At 39.8% G+C, this 25,276-nt stretch overlaps 1 protein-coding gene across 2 annotated transcripts in view; it reads right to left on the bottom strand.

Annotated features, from left to right (window-relative positions):
- The window catches only part of LDAH (lipid droplet associated hydrolase), a 116,932-nt gene extending 97,385 nt beyond the window's left edge, over positions 1-19,547 (bottom strand). Inside the window, exons 1-3 of one of the 2 annotated variants that reach the window (XM_068678708.1) lie at positions 19,195-19,329; positions 18,512-18,618; positions 5,774-5,932 (exon numbers count right to left, since the gene is read on the bottom strand). In XM_068678708.1, the coding sequence (XP_068534809.1) occupies positions 5,774-5,927 (154 nt within the window). In that variant the 5' untranslated portion in view covers positions 5,928-5,932; positions 18,512-18,618; positions 19,195-19,329. Of the gene's footprint in view, positions 1-5,773; positions 5,933-18,511; positions 18,619-19,194 lie in introns of both variants that reach the window. The other variant, XM_068678709.1, reaches the window with a different exon arrangement.
- Positions 19,548-25,276: the final 5,729 nt, after the last annotated feature.

Below are 25,276 nucleotides of genomic sequence, written 5' to 3' on the forward strand. Positions count from 1 at the left end.
ATTGGAGTAAATACGCTTTACATAGTTTGTAGAGCCAGGATTTTTTTTTTTTATTACTAAATGATAAGTAAAGCCCTTGGTCTCAGTGGTAACAGTAGCTCCTTTGACAGACCTCTGAAAAACTATTCATCCCAGTGATTGCTCAGCAGACAGAATGATTAACAACTTTACAATAGCAAAGGGAAAAAACAAAAAACAAAAAGTCAAAATACAAAGTAATTAAGCCTTTAGGCTATACAATTAGTTTTAATGCAAAGTATTATTATGTACTGAACCTTAATAAACTTTTCTTATGAAAATGTTGAGAGATGATTTTGAAATATCAAAGCAGCACACAAAGCCAAAGTATTGAAGACTTTTCAGAGTCCTTGCAGTATAGTCAAAAATAGAACTTCAAAGTCTTTAAAGCTAACAGGAAGTCTCACTTCAAGGGAGAACACATTAAAGACTTGTCATAATCTAGAAAAATTGTACTATTTTCACTACTGAAAAACAGCTAAGTAGTCTTGAAGTGACAGCAGTCTTGTGGAAGTACATGTAGCTACTCCTAAGAGAAGATCAGAATCCAAGTCTCAGCCATCTGTTGTGCAGAAAACCATAAGCAACTCTTGACTGGGAGGATTATCTCAGGAGATTAAATCTTTATACTTTGAAGAAAGCATCTGTTTAAAGCCTATAAGGACTTAAACACCACCAAGTCACTGCATAAGTTGGTAAAACAATATGATGATCCAATATCCCAGCAGCAATCTGACTGCAAGCGGGCAGATCAAGAAAGTTGGCAGGCATAGGGAATGCTCTGCATGATTGCCAAAGCAGCAAATTCCAATGTTTCTGTATATTAATGAACAAAACTTATGTAGCATGCTTCACCACAAAAAAATATTTTTATTATACATTATCAACCATGAACTAATCTTTCTGAGTACAAAATAGCAAATAACAAAGTTGCCTAGTTTACAGCAATGGTAACAAAAATGATGCTGGGAATGAAGATACTGCAATGCACTCCTGCAATGAAATGCAGGAGAAAAACTTTATGAAGATGGAGCTAAACAGCAGAGTGGTTTTAATATTTGTACTGTATTTATTTACAAAGTTAAATGTTTCATAAATACACAGACACAAATAGACAGATACTCTTAAAACAGTAAAAAAAATATTCCATTACACTCTGTGGATCCTGGTTTCCAATGAACCCAAGCAATGTTAAATATTACTGCAGTAGATTTTATACTTCACTGCTAATTTTACACTAAACAAACACTGCAAAAGGAAAAAACAGACCTTTATAACACAAGAGGAAAAAAATAATTCCTGTCCTTTCCCATAACGCCTACATTTCCAGAAAACTGGGAACCTGATCATGTATACATTTAATTTTATTCTGAGTAAATTTTCATTGATTTTAATAGAAAATAATTCATATTAAGAACTGTAAACAAGCACACATATATTATTGACTGAGGACAAGAGAACAAATTGGGCCTTCTACACAGTAATTACTTCAATAAATACATATTCCTATACAGTGGTTTTGCTTACACAAGGAAAAGTGTTATGAAACAAGAAAGTTCACATTAAACATTTCAACATATTATTTACCCAAGTAAGTGTACACAGACCACCATATGTAAAAGCATTAGCCTGCTGTTAAACGAGACTCAACTCCACTGAACGTTCTGCATTTCCACTGCTTCAAGCACAGGGAGCTGTCAGTCCACAGGAGGCAGACTTCTGCCTCGTTTGAGGTCGATGGGAATTTTACCACTGGCTTTTGAATACGAGAATGTTTTGGAGCCAACTCCCTCAACCCATTTCAGAAAATAAGTCAGGGCAGAGAGAAATCCTCCCCATCAGGAAGGAATCTGACTCACAAATTGAGGATATAGGATTTATTCTCAAGTGTCTTGTAATCCCAGCAGAAGCTGAGAATTTTATCATCCTTCTCTTCTATACTTGCCTCCCTCGTGCCCTGTTTGGGTTGTGTGTAAACAAAATCACAGGCATGGATTTCATTAACACCGGAAAGCATGTACCAGATCAGTAACACACAGAATAATACACCACCCACAGTAGGGCTTACCATGCTCCATTCGGATCACTGAGCACTTGGCTGCGCATGCTTCCCTGTCTGAGGGAGAGCTGCCCTTGTCTGGGTATTTTTTTCATTGACCTGTACCAAGCTGTCCTTTTGCCCTTCGTTATTTCATCCCATAAGGGATCTCAGCCCGGGAAACATGCCTTTCAAGTGTGAAAATTGTTGGACCCCAGCAAGGCTCTACATTTCATACTCAGACAGCTACAAAACCACGAGGGGAATGCTATCTAATCCTGTTTAGGTATACAAATATGTTGCCAGATGACCCAAATGTCCGGATCTCCCCTAGAGCTATGTTCTGTGTTGGCAGACAGAATTCTCCTTGAAGGCCAGAAGTGAGGCATGTATCAAACCAGGAAAAAAAAAGATTTATGAGAAGCAAAAAGGCATTATGTTATGCCAGTTCCTAGCCAGCTCCCTGGCAGTCACAGCAAGGAGCTTGGGTGACTTGATTGACTACTGAGTTTGGGTTGCCAAAATGAAGATAGCATCATCACGGTTTTGCCCTCACTACATTTCCGAGGTAAAAGCAAGTTTTAGTTTGTTCTTCCAAGGAGGAACTGCAACCGTAAGCGATGCGACACTCATCTTACAGTAACACACGTAAGAAAAGAGTTTAAACCAAGTCATTCGAGGCAAATGCCTTAAAAATAACCCTCTCTCTTGACCCAGTTTCCAAATTAAAGTATCAACCAGCAATAACACATTACCAGACACGCTTCACTTTTACAGATGAGGTATGTCAGATAGGATATGACTTTTTCCCAAAAGAAAGACAGTAAATGAAGCATTTCTTTTACAGGGCAACAAAGATATGAAGGGGTGAAAAGAAGTCAAACATCCTAGTCAGAAACTTTAAGAAACATTTATTATTTACATATTATTAGCGAATAAACAAAGCAAAAGTAGAGAGAGAAACATTGTTCTCATCAATACCATGCAACAATGTAAGGTCATTTATTTCCTAAAACTTTTCCTTAATTTACTGCTGCCAGTCCTATTTCAGTACTTTCTGCTAAGGAAGAATCACACATACATGCAATATAATTGTCTCTACCTGAAAAAGTCTTACAGTATCCTATGAAATGATGCAACTAGTATCTTCAACCAACTCCAGGTAGGGAAAAAGCAGGAAAAAATGAGGAACCAGAAGAATAAACAGTACTACCACATGGGTTAACCAACAGAAGCATCCTCCAGAACAGTGTAATCTTGGCCAAAACATTCACCATAACACTCAAAATGCCTTGAGGAGACTTGCAAATCAAGGAAGTCAGAAGTCAGCTTAAATGTTCTGCCTGCTTTGGTGGCTTTTCAGAGTTCCTTCTTCAGTGACATTCAGGCCACCCAGCTCATCATATCCTAAAATGAACTGCAGGTGGCAGGTATGGATACTGGAGCGAAAGTATACACAGTTCTAATAGAAAGCTTTGGATATTTCATAGGTTGGGGGTAATACCTCAAAAAGTCAGTTTTAAATGCATTTCACAGTATTTGGCGCTTTTCTTTTGTTTGGGCTTCTTAAGGCCAGCTTCTCAAGGTACAAATCTCTTTTCTTTAGAAGGGAAGCTTTTAGCTCTCGGTGAGGCTGCACCCTTGGGAACACCAGACAGCAAGAAACTAATCAGAATCAAAATAAAATCTGTTCAGGAACAAAAGCAGGAGGTCAACAGGAACCCTGAAGGAAAGTTTAAAGGAAGTGGCTGATATGGCAAGACAAATCAAGAGCAAAACAGAAATAAGCAAAACATGCACAGGATTTGTAATAAAGGGCAGCAGGTGTTGAACAGCAACTATGATTCACGTCAGAATTCAAATCATTTTGCCATTCTTCAACATTTAAACATTTGGCTTTGAAAATCTAACATTTGTTGAACGATTATTTTTGGATATCTCTCTCAGTAGACTCAGATGTACATACATCTTTGTATTCCTCATTATCAGTATTTGTTACTTAAAATCTTGGTATCAGCTTAAGATGCAAGAATTGATGTGGTTAAGTTAAAAATATTAAATTATCACCTGAAAAAAAAAAAAATACCTACTTATTGTAAAACTAGTAATAGAAGGGTTATGACAACTTGGTTGGGTTTTGCTTATTTTACAACTGTTAGAAACGACAAGCACCATAAGTGAAACACCATATCCACAATGGCACCACTCATCTTTCAGATTCTTCCTGTAAAAAGTTCCTTGCTTTTCTGCTTTATGCAAGCAAAAATGATCTGTTAACAGGACATAACACTTAGCACTTCACAGTGACTTCAGTTACGGAAGCATGGAGAAAAACTGAGAGGCATTGGGTACTCTAGTTGGTTACCGCCTGCCAGAAACCACCTTCACCATCATCAGTTATTTCCTAAGCCAGTTTTTTTGCAGCTTGGCAGTTGTTGTTACATTTTTTGTTTTCTCTGTGAGACAACTTCCAGTGTATTACCAACATAATTCTGAAATAAGAGCAAAAACATTAATCAACTGCTCACAAAAGCTAGCACATAACTACAGAAGCACTCTAAATATCCCACTGATGTTTATTTCTGGTTACTTATCAGGTTAATATAAAATGTTACTAAGAAGTCCTCATACAAGTGTCCTACAGGAATTAAGAACCAGGTAGCCCTACCACTACATTTTCCTGTAGACAAGTTTCTTGTGATGAATATAGAGTCTATAAAGCCTGTGTGTCCTGGTGCATTTCAAGCAAAATAACTTGTCATGCCTTAGACAGATTCCTCATTTTGGATGCCAATACATCCATTTGACACTTGCACTCTTCATCCACAAACCCTTCTACTGATATTTGTTAGCTTTACAGGTTTACCATAGCTACAGGCTCTACCACCAGCCCAAAGAGATGGGCATCACAACCTGAAGACAGACAAGTCTCCAGAACTTCGGGGAAGAAACACTTACCTGTTCATTTAGGCCTTCCAAAAAATGCTAGAAGAAATCAGCCATCAAAGAGCATCAAATCACACTTGCACCTCTGCAAAACTGTTCAACAATTTGGATCCATACAGATGGTCTTTAGGAAAAACTTACACTCTGCATCAGGCTTAAAAATCTGTTCCCATGAAGCAGCAGCAAGATGAAATAATGGGATGTTTATTTCTTCTTTTCAGTTACAGAAAGCATTTAAACTTCACTGTAATGATGTTAAAAGTTCGGCTATTAATCAGCTACAGGAGGCTAGGACATAAAATCATTGTGCCTGAAGAAATGGACATAAAATATTCTACAGTGCTTCCAAAACCTAGTAAAAAATGAAAAATGGGACCTGGGCACCCTTTCACCACTAAATAAAGACCAGCCCATAAGCAGCAGAATATGCTTGAACAATTAGCACGAGGATGACGTGGCAGTACCATTTTAACATACAAGAAACAAATGGAAAGAGTGATGAAAATATATAATGCTGTCAGCAAACAGATACCACAAAGTATGTTACATCCTAATTTCTCAGTTTTACCTTAAGGCACTACTAAAAATTTAGATAACAGTAGTGACCCAATATAACAAAGGAATTCCACCACTGTAATAACACTGATTTTTAGCTGCATGTATATGAGAAATTCCATCATTTATCTAGTAACATTTTTGACATGGAAATTGAATATGCCTATTCCAATCCACCACATTTCCAGACTTAAAAACAAACAAAAAGACCCTTACCAGGAATAATCATGAATAAGAGCCTAGGGAGATTTTTACTTTCATCTTTTGAGAGGTCTTTCCACGGCCCACATTTTAAAACATGGGTAGCAGCTCCACAACAGTAGATAAATTCTTCATGTAATGGGACTGGCTCTTCTGATGCTGACCTCATGTTTGCTGTAAGATAAAACAAGATACCGTTAGGAAGAGATCAGCAAATATTTACATAGCTTGCTCTCTGCTATTGTACTTTCCCATAGAACAACTGGGAAAATAAAAAAAGTCAACAAACAACAAACAAAAAACTATCCTCCCAATCAGCTGTGATCTCAAATAAACAGAGACTCAATTCAATATTTGATGTTTGAGTAAGTTGCAAGAGTTTATACACACTACCACTCTACAAGGGAAAGTATCTTTCAGATTTTAACACAAGTATACAATGATGAACTGGAGAATATTATCTAGTCTACCTTAAAGGCAAATAATTTTAAATTTCTTATTCTCAGAGTACAGAGAAAAGATTCAGTTGAAGCATATGTGAAGACAAAGAAAAGAAAAAAATACCAAACCAAGGAGAAGTACTGCATGAACGCCTTCACAAGTTCTGTGTGCCTCACTATGGGAACACAGCATCATAAGGAAACAATGACTATGGAAGCCAAAAGGCAAATGTGCTAGTTACTAGACTGTCTTCCAGCAGTAGCTGGGTTCCTTATTTTAAGTCCAGCACAACTAAATTATTTATAAACTTCCAATGGTTTAAAAGAGCAGTCTTTGTCAGTTAAAACTCATTTGAGTTTTCAAGATTTGAACACTTCAGGTATGTATTTATGCTCTCCTTTAAAACTTTTTTGAAGTTATTTAGTTATCTGAATGCAGTGATGGCAAATAAAATGCCACGGTGCCGTGTTCATCAGTTCATGGTTTTGTCACAGATGAAATGGCTGTGTATTAATAAGGTACCACTTTGGAACTGGCTGATTGACCAAACTCCTGCATCTTCCCTTAAGTAAAAAAGCCCTCTTCATCAAATGACTAGTTACAAATCAAAATGTCACTGAGATGAACTATGAGCTATCAAATGAAGAGTCAGAAGCCTGTGCTTGGTACGATCACATATATGCATCACTCGGAACTGAGACCTGTGCTCAGCAGGTCAACAGTGTGGTTTATATCAACTTCAAGGGCTATTTAAGCTCTACAAAGCAGTTCTCATCTTAGAAGAACCTCATTTCAGGCTTCTGAAGCAAAAGATCTCACTTAGATGGAGCTGAAAAGCTTGGTTAAATTATTACAAGAATGACTACACGTTTTGTTTGTCCAAAACATGACTATCTGTAATGAAAAATGCTGTCCAACTTAACTCTTTCCAATTTAATCAAAGTAATTCAAAACTTTTTTTTGTCTTTGTATGTGATTAAATCTCACTTTAAGGGTGTACCAGGTACTGACATTAAAGTTGACTGAAATATAAATATACAAAAAAATTAATGAGAAGCAAAAAAAAAAAAAAAGATTTTAATCTTTAAGTATCTAGTTAGGATAACATTAGCACTTTCAAATCTTTTTGCTAAGTGAAAAAAAAAGTCATTCATTGTTGAATACAGGGATCCGAATTCTATTTCCTAATCAGTTTGTGAAAGTTTAGGCAAGTAAACTCAACCATAAGCTCTAAAAAGTGTTATAGTAAGTTTACTTATTATCATACTGAAATATCTCACGCTGAACAGACTCTTAAACCGTGGATATCTGTCCTGTCTGTACTGCAGAGCAACCACTAGAAAATAAAGACATCTAAAGCCAAAGTTTCCAGGACCCTGATAGAGGGACACTCAAAGTCAAAAATGCTTAGTGTTACACAACTTGGAAGAAACAGATCTGAATGAAGCCATGAAGTAATGATCTTCAACTACGTAAAACAAAGTGCACTTGTAGAAACATTTCTTTACTTCCTCCAGTTCTCATTTGAGGTTTTGCAAGGTTTAAGTAAAACAGTGGACAAGACCTAGAGTACTTTATTTTGAATTAACAAAAAGTACTTTGAAAAAACTGAGCATAATACAAACAAAACATGCTTCTGGAGGGAAGAAAAAAGTGTTGTTTAGTACTGTCAATTACAGCACTGTTCTCTGGATGAAGTTTTTTCCCCCCCCCCTCCATCTATCTACTTCCCCACCAAAAAAAAAAAAAAAAAAAGCTCTATGAATGCCAAAGGAGAAAATTGTACTACTTCTTTATTCATCACATTACCATTTGTAGCTTACAGTGATGGGAAGGTATGTAATTGAAGTGAATACTTTCAAACAATAATACTAAGGAGTAATTTGCAGACTAATTCCTGCTTTTCATAATTCCTGCTTTTTATTTCTTAATTACTCAAAAACTGAAAGATACCAATAACATCTCTGACAGAGAAACCCAGTTACATCAACAGCCACCGTAAAATTCTAGCTTGTCATCCATTTTCTGAGGTGTTTACAATTCAAGAAGCCTTATCCAAAAAAAGTAAATTTTACACAGTTTCTAATTGCAAACCAATAAAAAAACAGTTTGTCGAGTTTCATTCTGAACTGATTTTACTGAACAACTCCAAAGGGAAATCCCACTGGCAATTCTTCATTCACGAGTAGCATCTGCAATATAAGGTCATAAACTAAAAAATGAAAAAGGAAGGCCAGCAACACATTTTAGACTGAAATGGTAGACTTCTCAGGTTCACATCAATGTCTGTAGTAGCTTTATTCCTCTTTTTAACATAACTTCCAATTTTTAGTATGCACAGCACTGTAGTACATGAAAATAAGACTGTGCACTAAAAAAAGTTTTCTGAAAAACTGCCCACATAAGACAATTCCAAAAGGTTTCCTAGTACTCACTCTTTGTAAAAGCTTAAGGATTTTTATTTTCTTACTTATCATTGGGTTTTTCATTTGGAATTTTATGGTCTGTATCAATACAGATGGACTGAAGAGAAAAACAGAGAAAAGGAACTGGATATACTTCTAGGATGCTACTCAGACATGTTTTAAGAGAAAATGAATAATATTCCCAAATACCTATGGTTCTTTGTTCTTCATAAAAGTGGTTTTCAAGAACAATGCTTCCATTAGAAGCATCTATCTTTGGAATTAATTGCCTGTATCTCCCATAGAAATATTTAAGACAGCCCATCAATTTCCAGATGCATTTAATGGATGGGTTTTGAGATGAGGTTCCTACTGGCTCAGCCAGCTGGCAGAGGGCACAGCTCGTGCCACTGCTGTAGGCAAACTAAGGAGAACTCAGAACCACAGACTTGGCCAGAGGGAGTTTCATGAGTCATCGTGAAAGAGAAGAATACAGCTAGAGAAAGAGATGCAACTATGTAGGAAATCAGTCCCATGCAGTATTTTCTCTCATCTCCAACCCCTACCCATACACTCTTAAGCATATGTGGAAAAGTATTACAAGAAGGACAGTTTCTGCCAACAGCATTTATCTAGTGGGAAAGACATGGCTCAACTTCTGCTACGATACAGAAACATGGGCTTTGACTTACTGGGTTGGGCTTTAGCCCAGGATTAACACACCCTTAACATAGGTGTCTACCTGAAAGCAAACTCCTCTTACAGGATACAGAGATCTAGGCTACAGCAGAGGGACTGACCGGTGAACCACAGGACCAGCCCCTATGTTTCTACCTCTGGATGAAGCAAATCACCCTGTAGTCAGCAAAGCCTATCATGAGAGCTTAGACACATCTGACATACTTAAAGACACTTAAAAACAAACATGTATATTTAGGTGTCATACCACTGGACTCCACCCACTGCCACCATACCAGATGAGAATATTTGGAAACAAGTTATCCACAAGTAACAGATAATTTCTGCCATACAACTAGATCTCTTCACATTCATCTTTGTTGCCAGTGACTTTAAAGCAAAATGTTAATAGTAAAAGCAACCTTCTTTTGCACCCACAATGCTTAATTATTTATGCAACTGTCCTGATATTAACTGTTCTACCTTACACGATTACTTGGAGTTAAGGTTTTATTTGAAAGCTCTCTTGGGAAAAACAGCACTTGTGATCTACACTCAAAATACTATTCCATGAAAAACCTATCACAAACTTGGTATAGCACTGCATAACATAATCAGAGTAAGCTGTTTAAAATGTGGCCTACAAATTACCTAATCTTAAAACAGGACAAACAGGTCGCTGTACCTGATCTGAAGAATGATACTTAAGTGAAGGAAACAGTGGTAATCACAAGGGCAAAGATAATCATAAAACCACAGAACATCCTGAGTTGGAAGGGACCCACAAGGATCACTAAGTCCAAGTCCTGGCTCCAGACAGAACCACCCAAAATCAGACCTTCTATCTGAGTGCTGTCCAAATACTTCTTGAACTCCAGCAGACTTGGTGCTGTGATCACTACCCTGGGAAGCCTGTCCCAGTGCCCGACCACTTCTGGGTGCAGAACCTTTCCCTAACCCCTAGCCTGACCCTCCCCTATCCCAGCTCCATGCCATTCCCTCAGGTCCTGTCACTGTCCCCAGAGAGCAGAGCTCAGCCCCTGCCCCTCCGCTCCCCTCGTGAGGGAGCTGCAGGCCGCCATGAGGCCTCCCCTCAGCCTGCCCTACTCTGGGCTGAACAAACCAAGGGACCTCAGTCACTCCTCATATGTCTTGCCCTCTAAACCCTTCACCATCTTTGTAGCCCTCTCTAATAGTTTTATGTCCTTTTTATACTGTGACACCCAAAACTGCACGCAGCACTCAAGCTGAGGCCACATCATCACAGTAGAGCACGATAATCCCTTCCCTCAACCAGCTAGCAATGCCATGTCTGATCCACCCCCAGGACATTGCTGACCCTCCTGGCTGCCAGGTTACACAGTTGACTCATACTCAATTTGCTGTCAACCAAAACTCTCTGATCTCTTTCTGCAGAGCTGCTCTCCAGCCTCTCATCCCCCAGGCATGTACTTAAAGCTATGGTTGTCCCTTCCCAGGTGAGGAATCCGGCATATGCTCTTGTTAAACTTAATATTGCTGATGACTGCCCAGATCTATACTTTGTCCAGATCTTTCTGTGAGGCCTGTACACCCGCATGAGAGTCACCAGATCCTGCCTGCATAGAACAGTGGTGGAACCAAAGTAAAGGAAAAGGAAACAGTGAAGCGCACTTGACATATGCTCTTCCACAAAACCATATAAGACACATCCAAGGGTGCCCAAAAAGCTGGCCAAGGCTGCTTTGAGTCCATTCTCTATCTTTTGATTTGTCACAGTGACTAAGGGTGGCACTTGAAAACACCAAAAAAGGCAACCATAACGCACATGTTCAAGATGGTGGTTGAAGGGTACTAAGGGCCAGTCAGCCTCAGCTCAGTTGTCAGAAAGCTGTCACAAAAAATCTTTCCCAAGTTGTATTCAGGCACACAAAAGTGACTGAGAACACCCAGCATGGATTTGGCAACGGCACAATGTGCCTGAATAACTTCACTGCCTTTTATGAAGGACAAATGACTCAATGAGGGGAGAAAAGTAAATATTGTTTAGCTTAACCCACAAGACTCAACAAAATCCTGCACAACAAAGAAGAACATTGATTTACTATCCATATCCCTTGAGGATCAGTATTGTTCAGAGTCTTCATTAATTATCTGTACAACAGGACAGTAAGCACTCTCAGCAGGTTGGTGCATAAGACCAGTCAGAGATAGGGAGAAAGAGACCAACTCAAAACATTCCAGGGCCGTGCTGCTATCCAAATGGACCTTGACAGGCTAGAAAAGCAGCCTAACAGAAACCACATGAAATCCAATGGCAAACAGAAAGTCCTGCACCTGCAGTTGTTCAATAAACCAATGCAGCACAGTGGGTGCTCATGGGTGAGAAAGTGGCTTTGCAGAAAAGACACTAATGGACAACAAACTGGATGAGTCAGTAGCATGCCCTTGCAAGCACATACAAGGCTGCATTTGCCAGAGTAGCCAGCTGGTTAATTAGTATGATTATATTCCTCTGCTTGGCACTGGAAAGAATGCATCTGGAGCACGTTGTCCGGTTTTGGACTTCTCATTAACATACTGGAGAGAGTCAAGCTGATGACAATCAAGATGATACAGGTGCTGAAGCAAGACTCGTGTCTAAAGGACAATGACCAACAGTTAAAAATTGAATGGATGATAGATATGAGAGGTAGTAGATCCTCTACCCTTGGAAGTTTTTAAGAGTCAGCTAGACAAAATAATTTTGGTCTGAATAGAAGGTTGGACCAAACTTTCTCTACAGGTTGGACCAAATGTTCTCCACAGGTTTCTTTAAACCAACATTTTACTATTCTTAACAGCCCTGAAGTACCAGAAAAGATCAGGGATGAAGTGCTACAAGGATCTCAGCCAATTTTTCTAGTAAAGGCAGCAGAGAGCTTCATGGATATAGTAGATGACAACAACAAAGTATATAGGTCAGAGAAAAGGAATGTGATCAGCCCCCCAAAAACACTGGAAACTGAAGCAGATGTATTCCATCAATTAACCGCACCAGCTTAAAAACAAAAACACCCTAATTGGTGAGCTTACGTGACTGATTTCAATATCGCAATGCGAAAGAGCAACTGGAAAAATAGGAAGTAGGATTGCTCCTGCTGACTGCTAGATGCTAAGGCTCTAACAGTTTCTGCAACACTGCCCCCAGAACAGAACCATCCAGACCTGACACAAGCTCCTTGATTTGCAGACTGGAACTAACATGCTCACAGCAAAGAGCTGGTAGCAGCAGGAACAGACAGACTGACCTGGTAGGAAACCTGCAACAGCGAATGAGGGGTGGAATGCAGGATGCCTACTGCTCAGCAAGAATTTCTTTAGACAAAGTACGAACAGTAGATGCCAGATTTTCAGTAGAAAAACTAAAAGCATAGGCCAAAGACTTCGCAAGCTGTTGTGACATCGGTCACAAATCTTGGCTTGCATTCTGTGTAAGAAAAGCAGCAACAGTAAGTAGCAAGTAAAACTGAAACATTTCAGCATTTTATTTTACAGTATAAATTCTGCCAGTCATATGATGGAAAGGACATGCTAGCCCCTTTCATGCTGAAGCAGTAAGTAAAAACCGTTGTGTTATTTGTGAAAACAAGGGAAGCCCAGTGGACATGTCAAATGAAGCAATGTAGTTAAATGAAATAACCCAGTAAAACACAACATCTATACCTCAGACAGTTCAGAACAGTAGGCTGTTTCCATCTAAAACAAGTGAAGTAATTAGGACTTTTATTCAGGGATCAGTCAGTGACCTGGAAATCTGAAGCCCTTAGCTTGTTTTGTTCCTGCGTTTCCCCCTACACCATTTCTTCCTCAGCTAGAAGAATTTCACTGATGACTGTGCAAAAATGTCTGTGAAATGCATGGTAATGGTGTACAGGCTACATTAATGCTTATTAATGCTTACAGCTGTAATGATAAAAAAGCTGAAGTGCAAAATGGAAAACAGAGCTAGTTTTCATTTCAGAACCTTGTACAGAGACATCGTCCAGGAGACTGTGCACAGACCTGTGTATGAAGAAGCCTGGTTTTAGAACTGGTCCTCCAGTACAATCAGAAAACTTTGATTTTATTATAGTTAATAACATTGCTATTATTATCATCAAGAATGCATATGCTGTCCTGGGGGAGGAAGGAAGACAGGAAAAGAACTTCTGGGTATCAATTTTGTACTGGACTTTGTACTTGTCCCTTGCAAGCACCAAAAACTATAATGTCAACTATTGAGAAACTTTTCAGCAAAGCAAGGCAGAATTCAAGAATCAAAGCTTTAGCTTTAAAAGGTCCAGGTTGTGTGGATTCAAATCAGGAATAGATGGATCTGTTTGCTGAATGTCTCCGATGAGCTACAGACAGAAGAGGGGATCTATGGCTGCAAATACTTTTTATTATAACATTGTCTACAAGAGATCAACTACAACAGAAGAACTGTTTCCATAATATTTGTCATCAACCATGATCCAAAGAAGGTGCTTTGCACCAATATGACAGTTTTGGGGGAGGGTGGTGGGTGGTAAAGAGTCAAGAAATCAGAAAACATTTTCAGATCCTATAATGCTACTACATGTCTACATTGGTCTGATACAAAATTATTTAATCATGGTCAATAACCCTGGGGAAATGGATTAGGAAAGCCCACTGTAGCTTCTACCACTCCTTAGACCTCCCTGAGAATTTTCTTTTAAAAGAGTTCAGCACATACTAGTGACAGCAGAAAAATCAAATGGAATTATTGTCAATTAACATAAATAAATGATAACAGAACTTTTACCACACTCTGTCTTGATTTCTTCGCTACTCTCACGAGGATGAAACAGCTAAGGCTATAAGGCATTACAGCACTCTTTATGAAAACATTCACAGCTGGAAGCATCAACTGTTGGTCTATAGCACCCTACACAGTAGGCAAAGGCATGTAACATTTCCTTGTATTTCTGGCAACAAAACACCAATTTTTGTTTGATCTCTTTCTTCCTTTGTCAAAGACCTCAGTTTTTGTTTGTGCTGATGCTCTTTTCACAAGGTCCTGAAACCTACAATCACAGAATGGCTTGGGTTGGAAGGCACCTAAAAGATCTAGTTTCAGCCCTCGCCGCCATAGGGAGGGACATCTCCTACCAGACCAGGTTGCCCAAAGCCCCATCCAGCCTGGCCTTGAGCACCTCCAGGGATGGGGCATCCACAGCTCTTCTGGGCTGCTTGTGCATCACCACCCTCACAGTAAACAATTTCCTCCTTCCATCTAATCTAAACCTATCTTCTCTTAGTTTAAAGCTATCACCCCTTGGCCTATCACTCCACCCCCTGACAAAGAGTCCCTCCCCAGCTTTCCTGTAGCCCCCTTTAGGCACTGGAAGGCCACTATAAACCTTCCCTGGAGCCTTCTCTTCTTCAGGCTGAACGACCCCAACTCCCTCAGCCTGCCTTCATAGGAGAGGTGCTCCAGGTCCTTGATCATCTCTGTGGCCTTCCTCTGGACTCACTCTAATAGATCCAAGTCCTTCTTGTGCTGGGGGCCCCAGAGCTGAATGCAGGCTCCAGGTGGGGTCTCACAAGAGCAGAGCAGAGTGGGACAATCACCTCCCTCGTCCTGCTGGCCACGCTGCTTTTGATGCAGCCCAGGATACGGTTGGCTTTGTGGGCTGCAAGCGCACATTGCTGGCTCATGTTGAGCTTCTCATCCCTCAACAACCCCAAGTACCTACGCAAATGGGTGTGCTTCTGGTCTAAGGGTTGGGGAAAAACACTCGCTCACTAAAAAAACATGATGCTCCTTTGATGTTTAATTTCTGCTATCTCTAGGGAACAGAGAGCTTTGCACTTTTTCAAGAGAGAAAAAAAAAAAACACAAAATACAAGGTAAGTCAAACAAGTATTTGGCTCTGTAAACATGTTTTATGCCCTTGTTTTTTATTGTGTATCAAGCAACCTACAAAAGCCACATTTCTGTTGGACTGCTGCTTAACACATAGAGGTAACATCGACAATATACAACAAAAATAAGCTAGAATTTAAAGTAATGTTAATCTTTATAGGGTTTTAAACCAGAGCACCTAAAATTTAAGATTTTGAAGAAACGCCCATCTTTCAGCAGCATTAATGACAGGCAAAAGAAGCAAAAAGCAGTTGCTACTTCATCTAATGTCAAACAACTCCTTTTTTACCACCTATTAGATTCACTACTCAAGGGGGAGGTCTGTTCTTTCTTCTTGTTAAGTAAGGCAAATCTCAAAGAGCATAATGAATACTAGCAAGAAGCAGATATCAAAGCAAAAGAAAACCTAACAACCATACACCGATCCTATTAGCATCAGGCTGTCCTCCATTTGTTTTCCTGATCCTTTGCTGTGCAGCATGAATCTTTCTGCAGAACTATTCATTTTTTTCTCACTTTCTTCCATATTTTTGCATCAGTTGCTCTCCCTAAGCCTAACACATGCTCTGAATTCAAAACACTAATTTTTTCTGCTCTTCCTGTTCTATTATTTCAACTTGCACGTGTTCTTACATCAATTGTTTATCTCACCTTCAGCTTGAGTATCTAGCTACTGCTGTTTTCTTGCTTTCTAACAAGGACATAGAGAATTAGTCAAAGGACTGTTTACTTACAGTGGATCAACTTACTAGACTCAACAGCATTTCTCCAAGTTATCCCTCAACCTATGCTTTCTGCTTAGCACCTCCTGCCTATGTTTTCTGCAGCAGCTGTACATTCTGAAATTCATTTACTAGCCTCATCAGGCTAGGAAGGCACTGCAAGGCATGACAACAAATAGGCCTTGTGCAGCCCTCGGCAAAAGACAATCAAATGGGAGAATCAATGAACATGAGACATAAACAAGAGACAACAAAGAAGAACATTAAACAGCATTTGACATCCCCCTGAGCTGCTACAATAACATATTATAGTTGTCTGTACTATCATTCTAAGTCCTAGAATCTGCGTCCTTCCCAGTAAGATGCAATGGGTAGCTCATCTTTCTGCTAACAAAGTGGATGGGACAGCAGCTGAACAGCCAGGCTGGAGAAAGTGGTGCAATAGCTGAAAAGTTTGTCCAAGCATCTGTGCTCTGACATTCAGACTGGCAGTTCTAGTAACAGGAGGATCCAAGTCGATTCGGCATGCTGGAAACAGTGATAGCTTGTTCCTCAAAACAAGAATAATCCCTGAAGCACCACTATTTTGCACAAGGCCCCTACTTCTCCCATCAAAATAGTCCTACCAACCCCTGGACAACACATGACTAAGTACAATTACACACACATACAAAGCATGTGTTCATCAGGGGTGCAAATATAATCTAGTTATTACCTGGTAATTGTTTTATTTCCAATTAGTGCTCCAATTTCTTCTAAAAGGTAAAATTTGTGTGGGTGGATTTCTACAAAAAAAATCCTATCAACTTGTTTTGTTGTTGTTGTTTTGGTTTCTTTTCTAAAAAAAGAGATTTGAGTAAGCAACCTGTCTAAATAAAGGAAAAGGGAACAGGCTGTAAATGGAGTCAGATGAGACAGAAAAAGGAAAGCAACGAAAGAACAGCATGGCTACTAGCAGCAGCAGGAAGCGAGGATACTGAAGGAAGAAATCCTGTCACACTTGGATTTGCAGCATCTCTGTTGAGACACTGTTCTGGCACATCAGTTACCTAATACATGAAAACAAGGCACTTACACAATGCACAGCTGCATTAGGAGTTTGTGCAAACCTAGCTAGGTAAACAAACAGTTCTCTCATTCACTGCACTCATCCACAGTGTACTCAGGCTAGGATTCCAGGTTTGTTTCAAGCTAAAGACTCAGTTGAATTCAGACCTTTCATACTACACATTTTTCTGTTATAAATGTTCTTTTATCAGAATGACTTGCTTCCCCCAATGTAACCTGTTTATAAACCTTAGTGAACATCTAAATATTGTCATGCTGTAAGCTGGAATCAATTTAGACAAGCTCTTTAATGAAAATTCACACTATTAATTACATGGTGGTTTGTCCAGAATAAAAAAGCCATAGTTGTGCCACTATTAACAACGTGCCCAATCTAAATAAGCAAATATTAACTGTCCTTTATATGTTGCATATCTGTTGTCTGTACAACTGTACACAAAACAACACTAAATCTTAAACCTTGAGAGTTTGCTCCTGATGTTTGGCAAACATAACCTAGACATTACCCCAAAATAGGGACCTCCCCTTTTTCCAGCCAAGGTACAAACATCATAAAAATCAATTGCCTTTTTGATTACTCATTTACAATTTATCATAGTTGCATTTGTAAACCAGATGAAGCACATAAACAGGTAACAACCCATCACTGTCTCTTTGAATTTAAAAAGTAGGAAATATCAAATTAAGTAGCAGGTAGTAAGTTCAAAACCACTAGCAGTTCATCCTTAGTGAGTATTTGAGCCACAGAACACCTTGACACTAGATATTGGGAACACATGGGTGCTAGGCAAGAACAAGTTCACGGATAAGAAATCCACTGTAGAATTTTAAGTCTTCAGTATAGTCGTTCCAGAAAGTTCCTGGGTTACATGTTGTTGCAGGCTGAGTGAGGTAAAGAGGAATCACGTATGCTTGCCCCTTTCACAAGCATCTGCTCAGGGCATTGTCAAAGATTCTTGAGAGACTGCTGATTTCACCTGCTTCCATATAACCTTTGTAGTAACTCCACAAAGGAAAACAATAATTGTTAATGTTATGACTTACCTACATCTGTAAATATGTGACTGCTTCCTTCACTAGCATCATAAACAAGTGCCACGAGAACACAGGAAATTGCAAGAAGCTTAACTAACACTTGAAGGCTTATAATCCCTGATTCACCCACAATACAAATTCATTTACAGATACCACAACAGATCCATGCAGATAGACTCTCAGACCTTAGCTGAATATCACAGCATCCCAGAGGGCCTGGAGCATGCTGCACCTTGACAAATGAGGGCCTGCATCATTCAAGCAGTCCAAGTCTTCCGACGATAAGCGTTTAATACCATACATGAGTTGCAAGAAGAGAAGTCGCTCCATCATTTTCACAAATACAGCAAACGCGTTACCGGGAGGAAAGCCATCAACAACTGTCATGCCTCCACAGCACTCTACAACCTTCATTTTCCTTCACCACCAGCTTCTGTACCACCTCCTACACCACCTCCTGACCCTGCGACTCGCCCCCTGCCCAGTGCAGGCACCCCTCTGCTGCAGCACCCACCTTCAAGCCTACGCCTGCGGTCAGTGATGATGCTCTGGGACCAGACTGATGGAGAAGGGCGTGTACGCCTGCCAGGCTCTCTGCTTTCCCAAACCACGTGAATTACTCTAATAGAAAAAAAACATCATTCTTTCCCCTTAGAAATCTCAGCTTACTTTATTCTTATAAGCATTTATAATCTTGTTTCCCACATCTATAGCCCACAGAGCTTTTAATCCTACCTGCTTCACAACTTGCTGCCTAGATAACCAGCACCAGTCAGCTGCAAGAGATGTTTTGCAGAAACAGGTAGCGAGATACTAAAGGAAAACCCTGCAAACAGCATTATCGCCGTTGTTTTGTGAGACGAGAGACGCACCTTAGGATTTGACCCTTGAAGTTTAACAACCAGCCAAGGGAAAAGACACAAAAACCAAATACAGGGAGGAGGTACAAAGCACGGGGATGTGTTACAGCAGCAGTTACCAACGTTATAGGGTGGAACACGGCACGGGGACCAGCGCTGCCGTTACATAAGGGCCAGTGCTCACAGCATGGGGAGGGGGGGGATGTGGAACAGGGACCCCTGTCCCCAAATACAGAGCCTCCACCGAGGGCTGGGCAGGCCCAGCGAGCCGGGCAGGGCCCCCCACAAGGCAAGAAGGCACAGGGGAAGGGAGGGGAGAGATCGCTTGGGCACGTACCTTCCCCTTTGGGGGGCTCCGCGACGCCCAGCATAGCGGCGGCGAGGGACCGGCGGCGCCCCCAATGTCTGCCGGGGGGGTGGCGGCTGCAGGCGGCCGGGGAGCAGCGGAGGGCGGCGGGGCCGCTCCTTCCGCCTGGGGCCGAGCTGGGGTGGGCCGGGGGCGGCCCCGCTCCTCCTCCCCGCTCCTCCCCGCCTCGTCCCGCTCCTCCCCGGCTCGCCCCGCTCCGCCCCGGCGGCCGGGGAGAGGTCCCGAGGCGGTGCCGCCTTCCCCGGGCTCCGCCAGGGACGAGGAGGGGTAGAGCTGGGCTCCCCGAAGATCCACCCTCAGGGGGGTTGTTGGGGTCGTGCAGGGTTGGCCTCGCCTCAGGGTTGTAGTTTGGGAGCTTGGGTGGAGGGGGAAGAGGGTTTGGAAGAGGAAAGTGAGGCAGGCGTGCTCAAAAGGTGAAGGAAGGAGGCGTGACAGAAGCTTGAACACGCCCCTCAAAATTTTAAACGTTAAAATCAGGAAAGTAGACAAGGGCATAAAGCTGGATGCCCAGGATGTAAAATCACAGCAAGGCCAGAAAAAAAAAAAAAAAAAAAAAAAAAAAAAAAAAAAAAAAGGTTTTGTGGATCAGCTTGGAAAAGGCCTCAAAAGCAGGAGGAAATATGTTCTCAGACAGTAGGGTGCCCAAGGCGTGAAGGCTCAGGGAGAAACCAAACCCTGTTTGGCTATGAGGACCTTAGCAAGGTTTTCATGCCTTTTTTTTTTTTTTTTTCTTTTTAGATATATGTTGGAAGAGATCTTTCAAGTTGAAATTTCAAGTAAAAAATAATAAAAAAAATAAAATCAGTTATCCAACATCTAAATGTTTCTAACAGGAACTTGGATGATTGCGAACCAGTAAGGTCAATGCATGTGTTGAACAAATTGGTGGAAAGAATAATGAAGACAAGAATGAGTGGAATGGGAATAAGTATGGTATGCCAGAGAAAAGTGAGCATTATTTTTCACAGAGATATGTCATGCCTCCCTCACAAATCTTTGGGAATGTTTGGATGAGCCAGCTGACCACATCTGGACAAGGAAAGCCGGATTTCCAAAAGGCTTTTTAATAAGAGGCTTCATCAGACTCTTAAAAGATTCTTAAAAGGCTTGGCTGTTATGGGGTAAAATTTACATATGGGGTAAAATACCCAGCCAAAAGGTAGGCAACAGAAGGTAGGAGTAAATCACCATTTTTTTTTTTTTTTCAAATGGGATGGAATAACAGGTAGAATTGTACAGGAATTTGTGCAAAAATCAGCACAGTTCAACATATCCATAAATACTCTAGAAAAGGAGATGGATGGTGAAATAATAAAAATTGTCATTCAGACTGAATTGCTCCAGTTAGTAAAAATTATTGTCAAGTTGCAGAAGGACCTCAGAGTTCTGACTGATAGAGCAATAAGATGATAGATAAATATCGATACATGAGATAAAAGTCTCAGTGCCTAGACAGAACAGGCTCTGAAGAAATGGTTGCTGTTCCTGAGAGAGGCCTTGGCATCACAACAGATGCTTTGTGCTCAGCAGCAGCCAGAACAAAATAAGATTTAGTAACTGTCTGGAAATGGACATCATCATTCACTGTATGTGACTATGATATGCTCGCTTCTACGTGGTCCGCAGTTCTGGCATATCCCACATCTAAGAATAGGCGTAATAATGCTACAAAATCTATAGATGTGACAGAATTTTTCAGATTTGTGAAACTTTTCCATTTTGAGAGCACTAAATAAAATGGAAGTCTGAAACTGATGGGTGACGGAGGCTGGGGGAATAAGTACTGAAGCCCATACAGTGATGTGTGAAACTGAGTTGAGTACACAGTAATTCCTCATTGTTTTGTCTATTGCAGAAACTATGGAAAGCAAACCAAGCTAAGGGACAGCAGTTTCAAAACAGAAAACATTTTAACATATTTTTAGCTTCACTGGAAGTGTCACAGTTCCCAAAAGTCTACAGGATCTGCAAAAAGATGAGACAGATTTGTTGAAGGGAATCCCTCAGGGGCTGTTGAGCTTGGAGGTGCTGCTTGGAGGCCCAGAGCCATCATTCCTCTGGAGGCTGAATGGATGCAGCAGGCAAGCTGCACAATGTACTTACCCTTTCCTTGGCAGCTGGTTGTAGATGCTATCGAAGACAGAAAGGACTTTCAGCCTGATCTGATAAGGTTTTCATATTCCTGTTTACAACTAGCATCACTTTTTCTGAAATCTGTGTCGAGCCCTGCAGGCCATTTCTTGTTTCAGATCTCAGTTTATCTAATGTGTGTGTTCAAACTATCAAAGTACTGCCCAGGTGCCTGAGATTCTGTTGATCAGAGTGCAACATTTTATTAAACTGTTTATAAAATTCCACTGCCAGCAGCAAGTAAGCTCATGGGTGAATGTTAAAATGACGACTGCAAGTACTACATTTCAGCTGAGATGGAATTGATAAATCCCTGCAGTGAAGTCACAAAGAAGTCCGATCTCTCACTTTGTAGTACAGCGAGGCAATTTGCCCCGCCTCTGCTTTGAATGAACTTTCAAAGGAATCAGTTTCTCAGTCCTGGATTTCACACATGAATTTCTCTTCTTGAGGAAATCATTTCAGTGTTCCCCACTTTAAAATGTTAATAAAAATAGCCAAAACCACGATGGTTAGATGTAAATTCCAAGGTTGCTGGCTTTTGCTCTGCAGTTTGTGATGATTGCTAGCTGTGATGAGGGTAGATGACAGAAAGCAAGAGGAAGGGCTTTGCATGGTTCCTGCCAATATGATCTTGCCAATGTTCTATTTATCAGTAACTGAGTGCTAAATTGTTTGCCCTTATTTTCTTACATTTATTTTAATAGCTGTGAAAATTTGTGGTTGTTGTCCTCAGAAGAGAAGTATAAGCTGGTTTTATGTGAGATTTAGTATGTTTTTTACAGTGCAGGTGCTCAGTGACTTTTAATTTATTAAGTGAGACCATAAGACTGCTGATTAGCATAAATTTTCATAGTGTTTTCCCCTGGGGGATGGAATGCATGAACAACTCTTTCACTTTGCTTGAATTACAGAGGGGTGGCTTAAATTATTCTCACCCGCATTTTAATCAAACTAGATTCCGTGATATGCTTACATTGCTCAAGACATTCCTCATATTCATCATTATCCTTAGTGTTAATAATATTTGTAATAGTTCAGTGTAGGATATCAATTCATTGTTGGTTTTTATTTTATTTTATTTTATTTATTTTATTTATTTTATTTTATTTTATTTTATTTATTTATTTATTTATTTTTGTATTTTACTTGTTATTTGTAATGTACTCCTTGGATAGGTGTTATTTGTGAATTAGCAAATATGTCTCATACATATCATATATTAACTTTGCGGATTATATATCCATAGTTGATCTGGGTGTTTTAATGGGTAGTAAACAAATAGTAAAAGTAGAGGTTAATCAAAACAGTCCCTATGCTATCAGATCAACATTCTAGGGGTGGGATATGAGCTGATGGAGCAGCTGTTCTGAGGGCAACATGTGTTTTGCTTATTAACCCATCATCTTAGTTGGTCTAGCCATTCTGTAGTCATCTGGGACATTAGACAATCATTTATTTCATTGCTGTAATTGATCTTTAAGTACATATTTTCATCACATATTCTCACATAAGGAGAAAAATCTTGATCCCTTAAGGGCATCTCTTCACCATTTCCTGAACTTACTTCTCAAGCCAAATTTCTGTGTATTGTGGAAGAATCAAATATTTATAGTCTGCAGTGTTGAAGCATTATTATTCAATCTGGAGAATGTATTTTCAGGAGATCACAAATTGCTCCCTATTACTGCATATATGAGTTCGGTAGTAAAGTGGGATGGTACATATGAGTACATATATACATATCAATAAGACACATTTGATGATTTATTATTTTCAGTAGCTTATTTGTAAATACGAAATAATGTCTTTCTTGATATTCGTGATATAAATGCCTTTACTCTCAAGATCTTTTTTTTTTTTTTTTTTTTTTTTTTCCCCCTGTTCTCTGGTGCTTTGAATGCAGTGGAAAGGCATTTCTGGTCTCCGTGGCTCCTCTTTAGTGCAAGCAGAGAAGGCAACATAATAGAGGTGATAGAGAGAAAGGTAATGCTGTAAGTGTAATTTACAGTCAAGATACGAGAATTCAGTAATTCTTTACAGTTAAAACATTAGTCTCCATGTTGGTGAAGCATAGTATTTTTGGAGAGAATTTACCAAATGTCTAGTTACAATAAAGATAAGCAAACAAACAGTAGATAGCAACATTTGGATCCTGATTAGATTTTCTGTGGAATTACTTGCTCTTTCAGGAATAAATATATTGAATCACTGTATAAACATGATCTTAACATTAGAATTTTAAAAATATGCATGGATCATATAAATATTTAGGTTGTTCATGGAAGTAAATTTCACACTGAACAGTTAAGCTATTGTTTGTATGCTCATTGTGTCTAAAGAGAATTTCTCAGAAGTACATAACGTTCCCTGTGGTTTTCAAATGACTTTTTTTCTTATTACAGAACAGTTGAAAATGAGTTAGAGATGGTGTCCTAGAGACAGTGAAATGTTTCAAAAGTAGATGCCTTGTGAGTTTCCTAAACAACTGAGGCAAGAGATTGAAAATAAATAAAGTTCTTCTTTATTATTTAAGACTAAACTTTACAGGTAATTAGTGTAAGAAAAGGAAACATTAAGTATCAAAAGGCTGTTATTCTGCATCTCTATGAAGAAAAATGGCTGGCTCACTGAGTTCTTATGTGTGGGCATATGAGCACCCTGCGGTATATGTTTAAGTTGGTATGCTCACATTATAAATGGCAGCAACAATATGTATTCCTATATTATGAGGCTAAAAAACATAACTGCAAATGTTTTGAAATGGAAGTTAATTGGAGATTGTATATTTTCTTATATTGTGTAATAATATTGTTCTCATGTGATTCTTATTTTCAGCATGTAGAGTCAGCATCCAGCAAACACAAAACTTGGAGCATACAAATAGACTTACATGAAACAATGGTCCCAAAGCTTCTAAGCACGCATAGAATCGCTTATACAAACAGCCTTTTTGAAAACAGGGAGCTTAAAGTGGCTCACGTGCATAAATATTTTGCTAGATCGGGCCTGAATAAAATAAGAACATTTAAGGGCCAGTTTAACTTAGGGATATAAAAAACAATGATTTTGAATCATGAAAGCTTGGGGTAGTGTTTTACAAGGTCAGATCTTCCTGAGTATTTTGGATGAATTCCCTGGTGAAGTTTTTACTGAGAAATGAAATGGGACCATGAATACTCCTGGGCACTAGACCACTGATTGTCAAGACTAGTTAACAGATAACCTGTTCCCTGGCATCATTTTGCCCCGTGAACGCTTCGGTAAACAATTCTGGGCACAGGTCAGTGTATAACACCCATCAGAAGTCATTCTCAGTAAGCAATATGGGGAAAATTGCACCAAACTTGTCCATCCCCACCTCACATAGTCATCCAACGCCAACCTTGCAGGCTTCATGCTCGCTACCATCACAGGTTCTCATGATGTATAAGCCATCAGTTTCAAGAAATGGAGAACTCACAATGGAGGGCTGCAAAACAGTCTTGGTATTTTTCTATATTTCTTTATTTCAGGCACTTATACGTGAAACCCCCACCACCACCACACAATATAGCAATGATGCCTAATGGCCATAGAGGTGCCACCCAAGTCCAAAATATCAGGGCCAAGTACTGAGAAGTGTAGGTGTGGACAGATTGTCATTTGGCCCCTCGTCTAATTAATGGCCCATGGTGCTTACTTCATTCTTCTTTGACAAAGCCCAAGAGTGAACATTTTATGTAGCCAGATACCAGGAAGGCCTGGAGAAATGTTGGTGTTGAAATAAACAAGCCTAGAATATTTTTGCTGGCAAAAAGCTATAGGCACAATGGCATTCAAACAGGTTTTAGAAGTTAGTTGGTAGTATCTCAAAGCACCACATAAATCTGCAGGAGATAGGTTCTTCTGGCCAGGGCCCTGGAGGCCATCTGCTGAGTAC

The sequence above is a fragment of the Anas acuta genome, chromosome 3, assembly GCF_963932015.1.
Source record: "Anas acuta chromosome 3, bAnaAcu1.1, whole genome shotgun sequence".
NCBI lineage: Eukaryota > Metazoa > Chordata > Aves > Anseriformes > Anatidae > Anas > Anas acuta.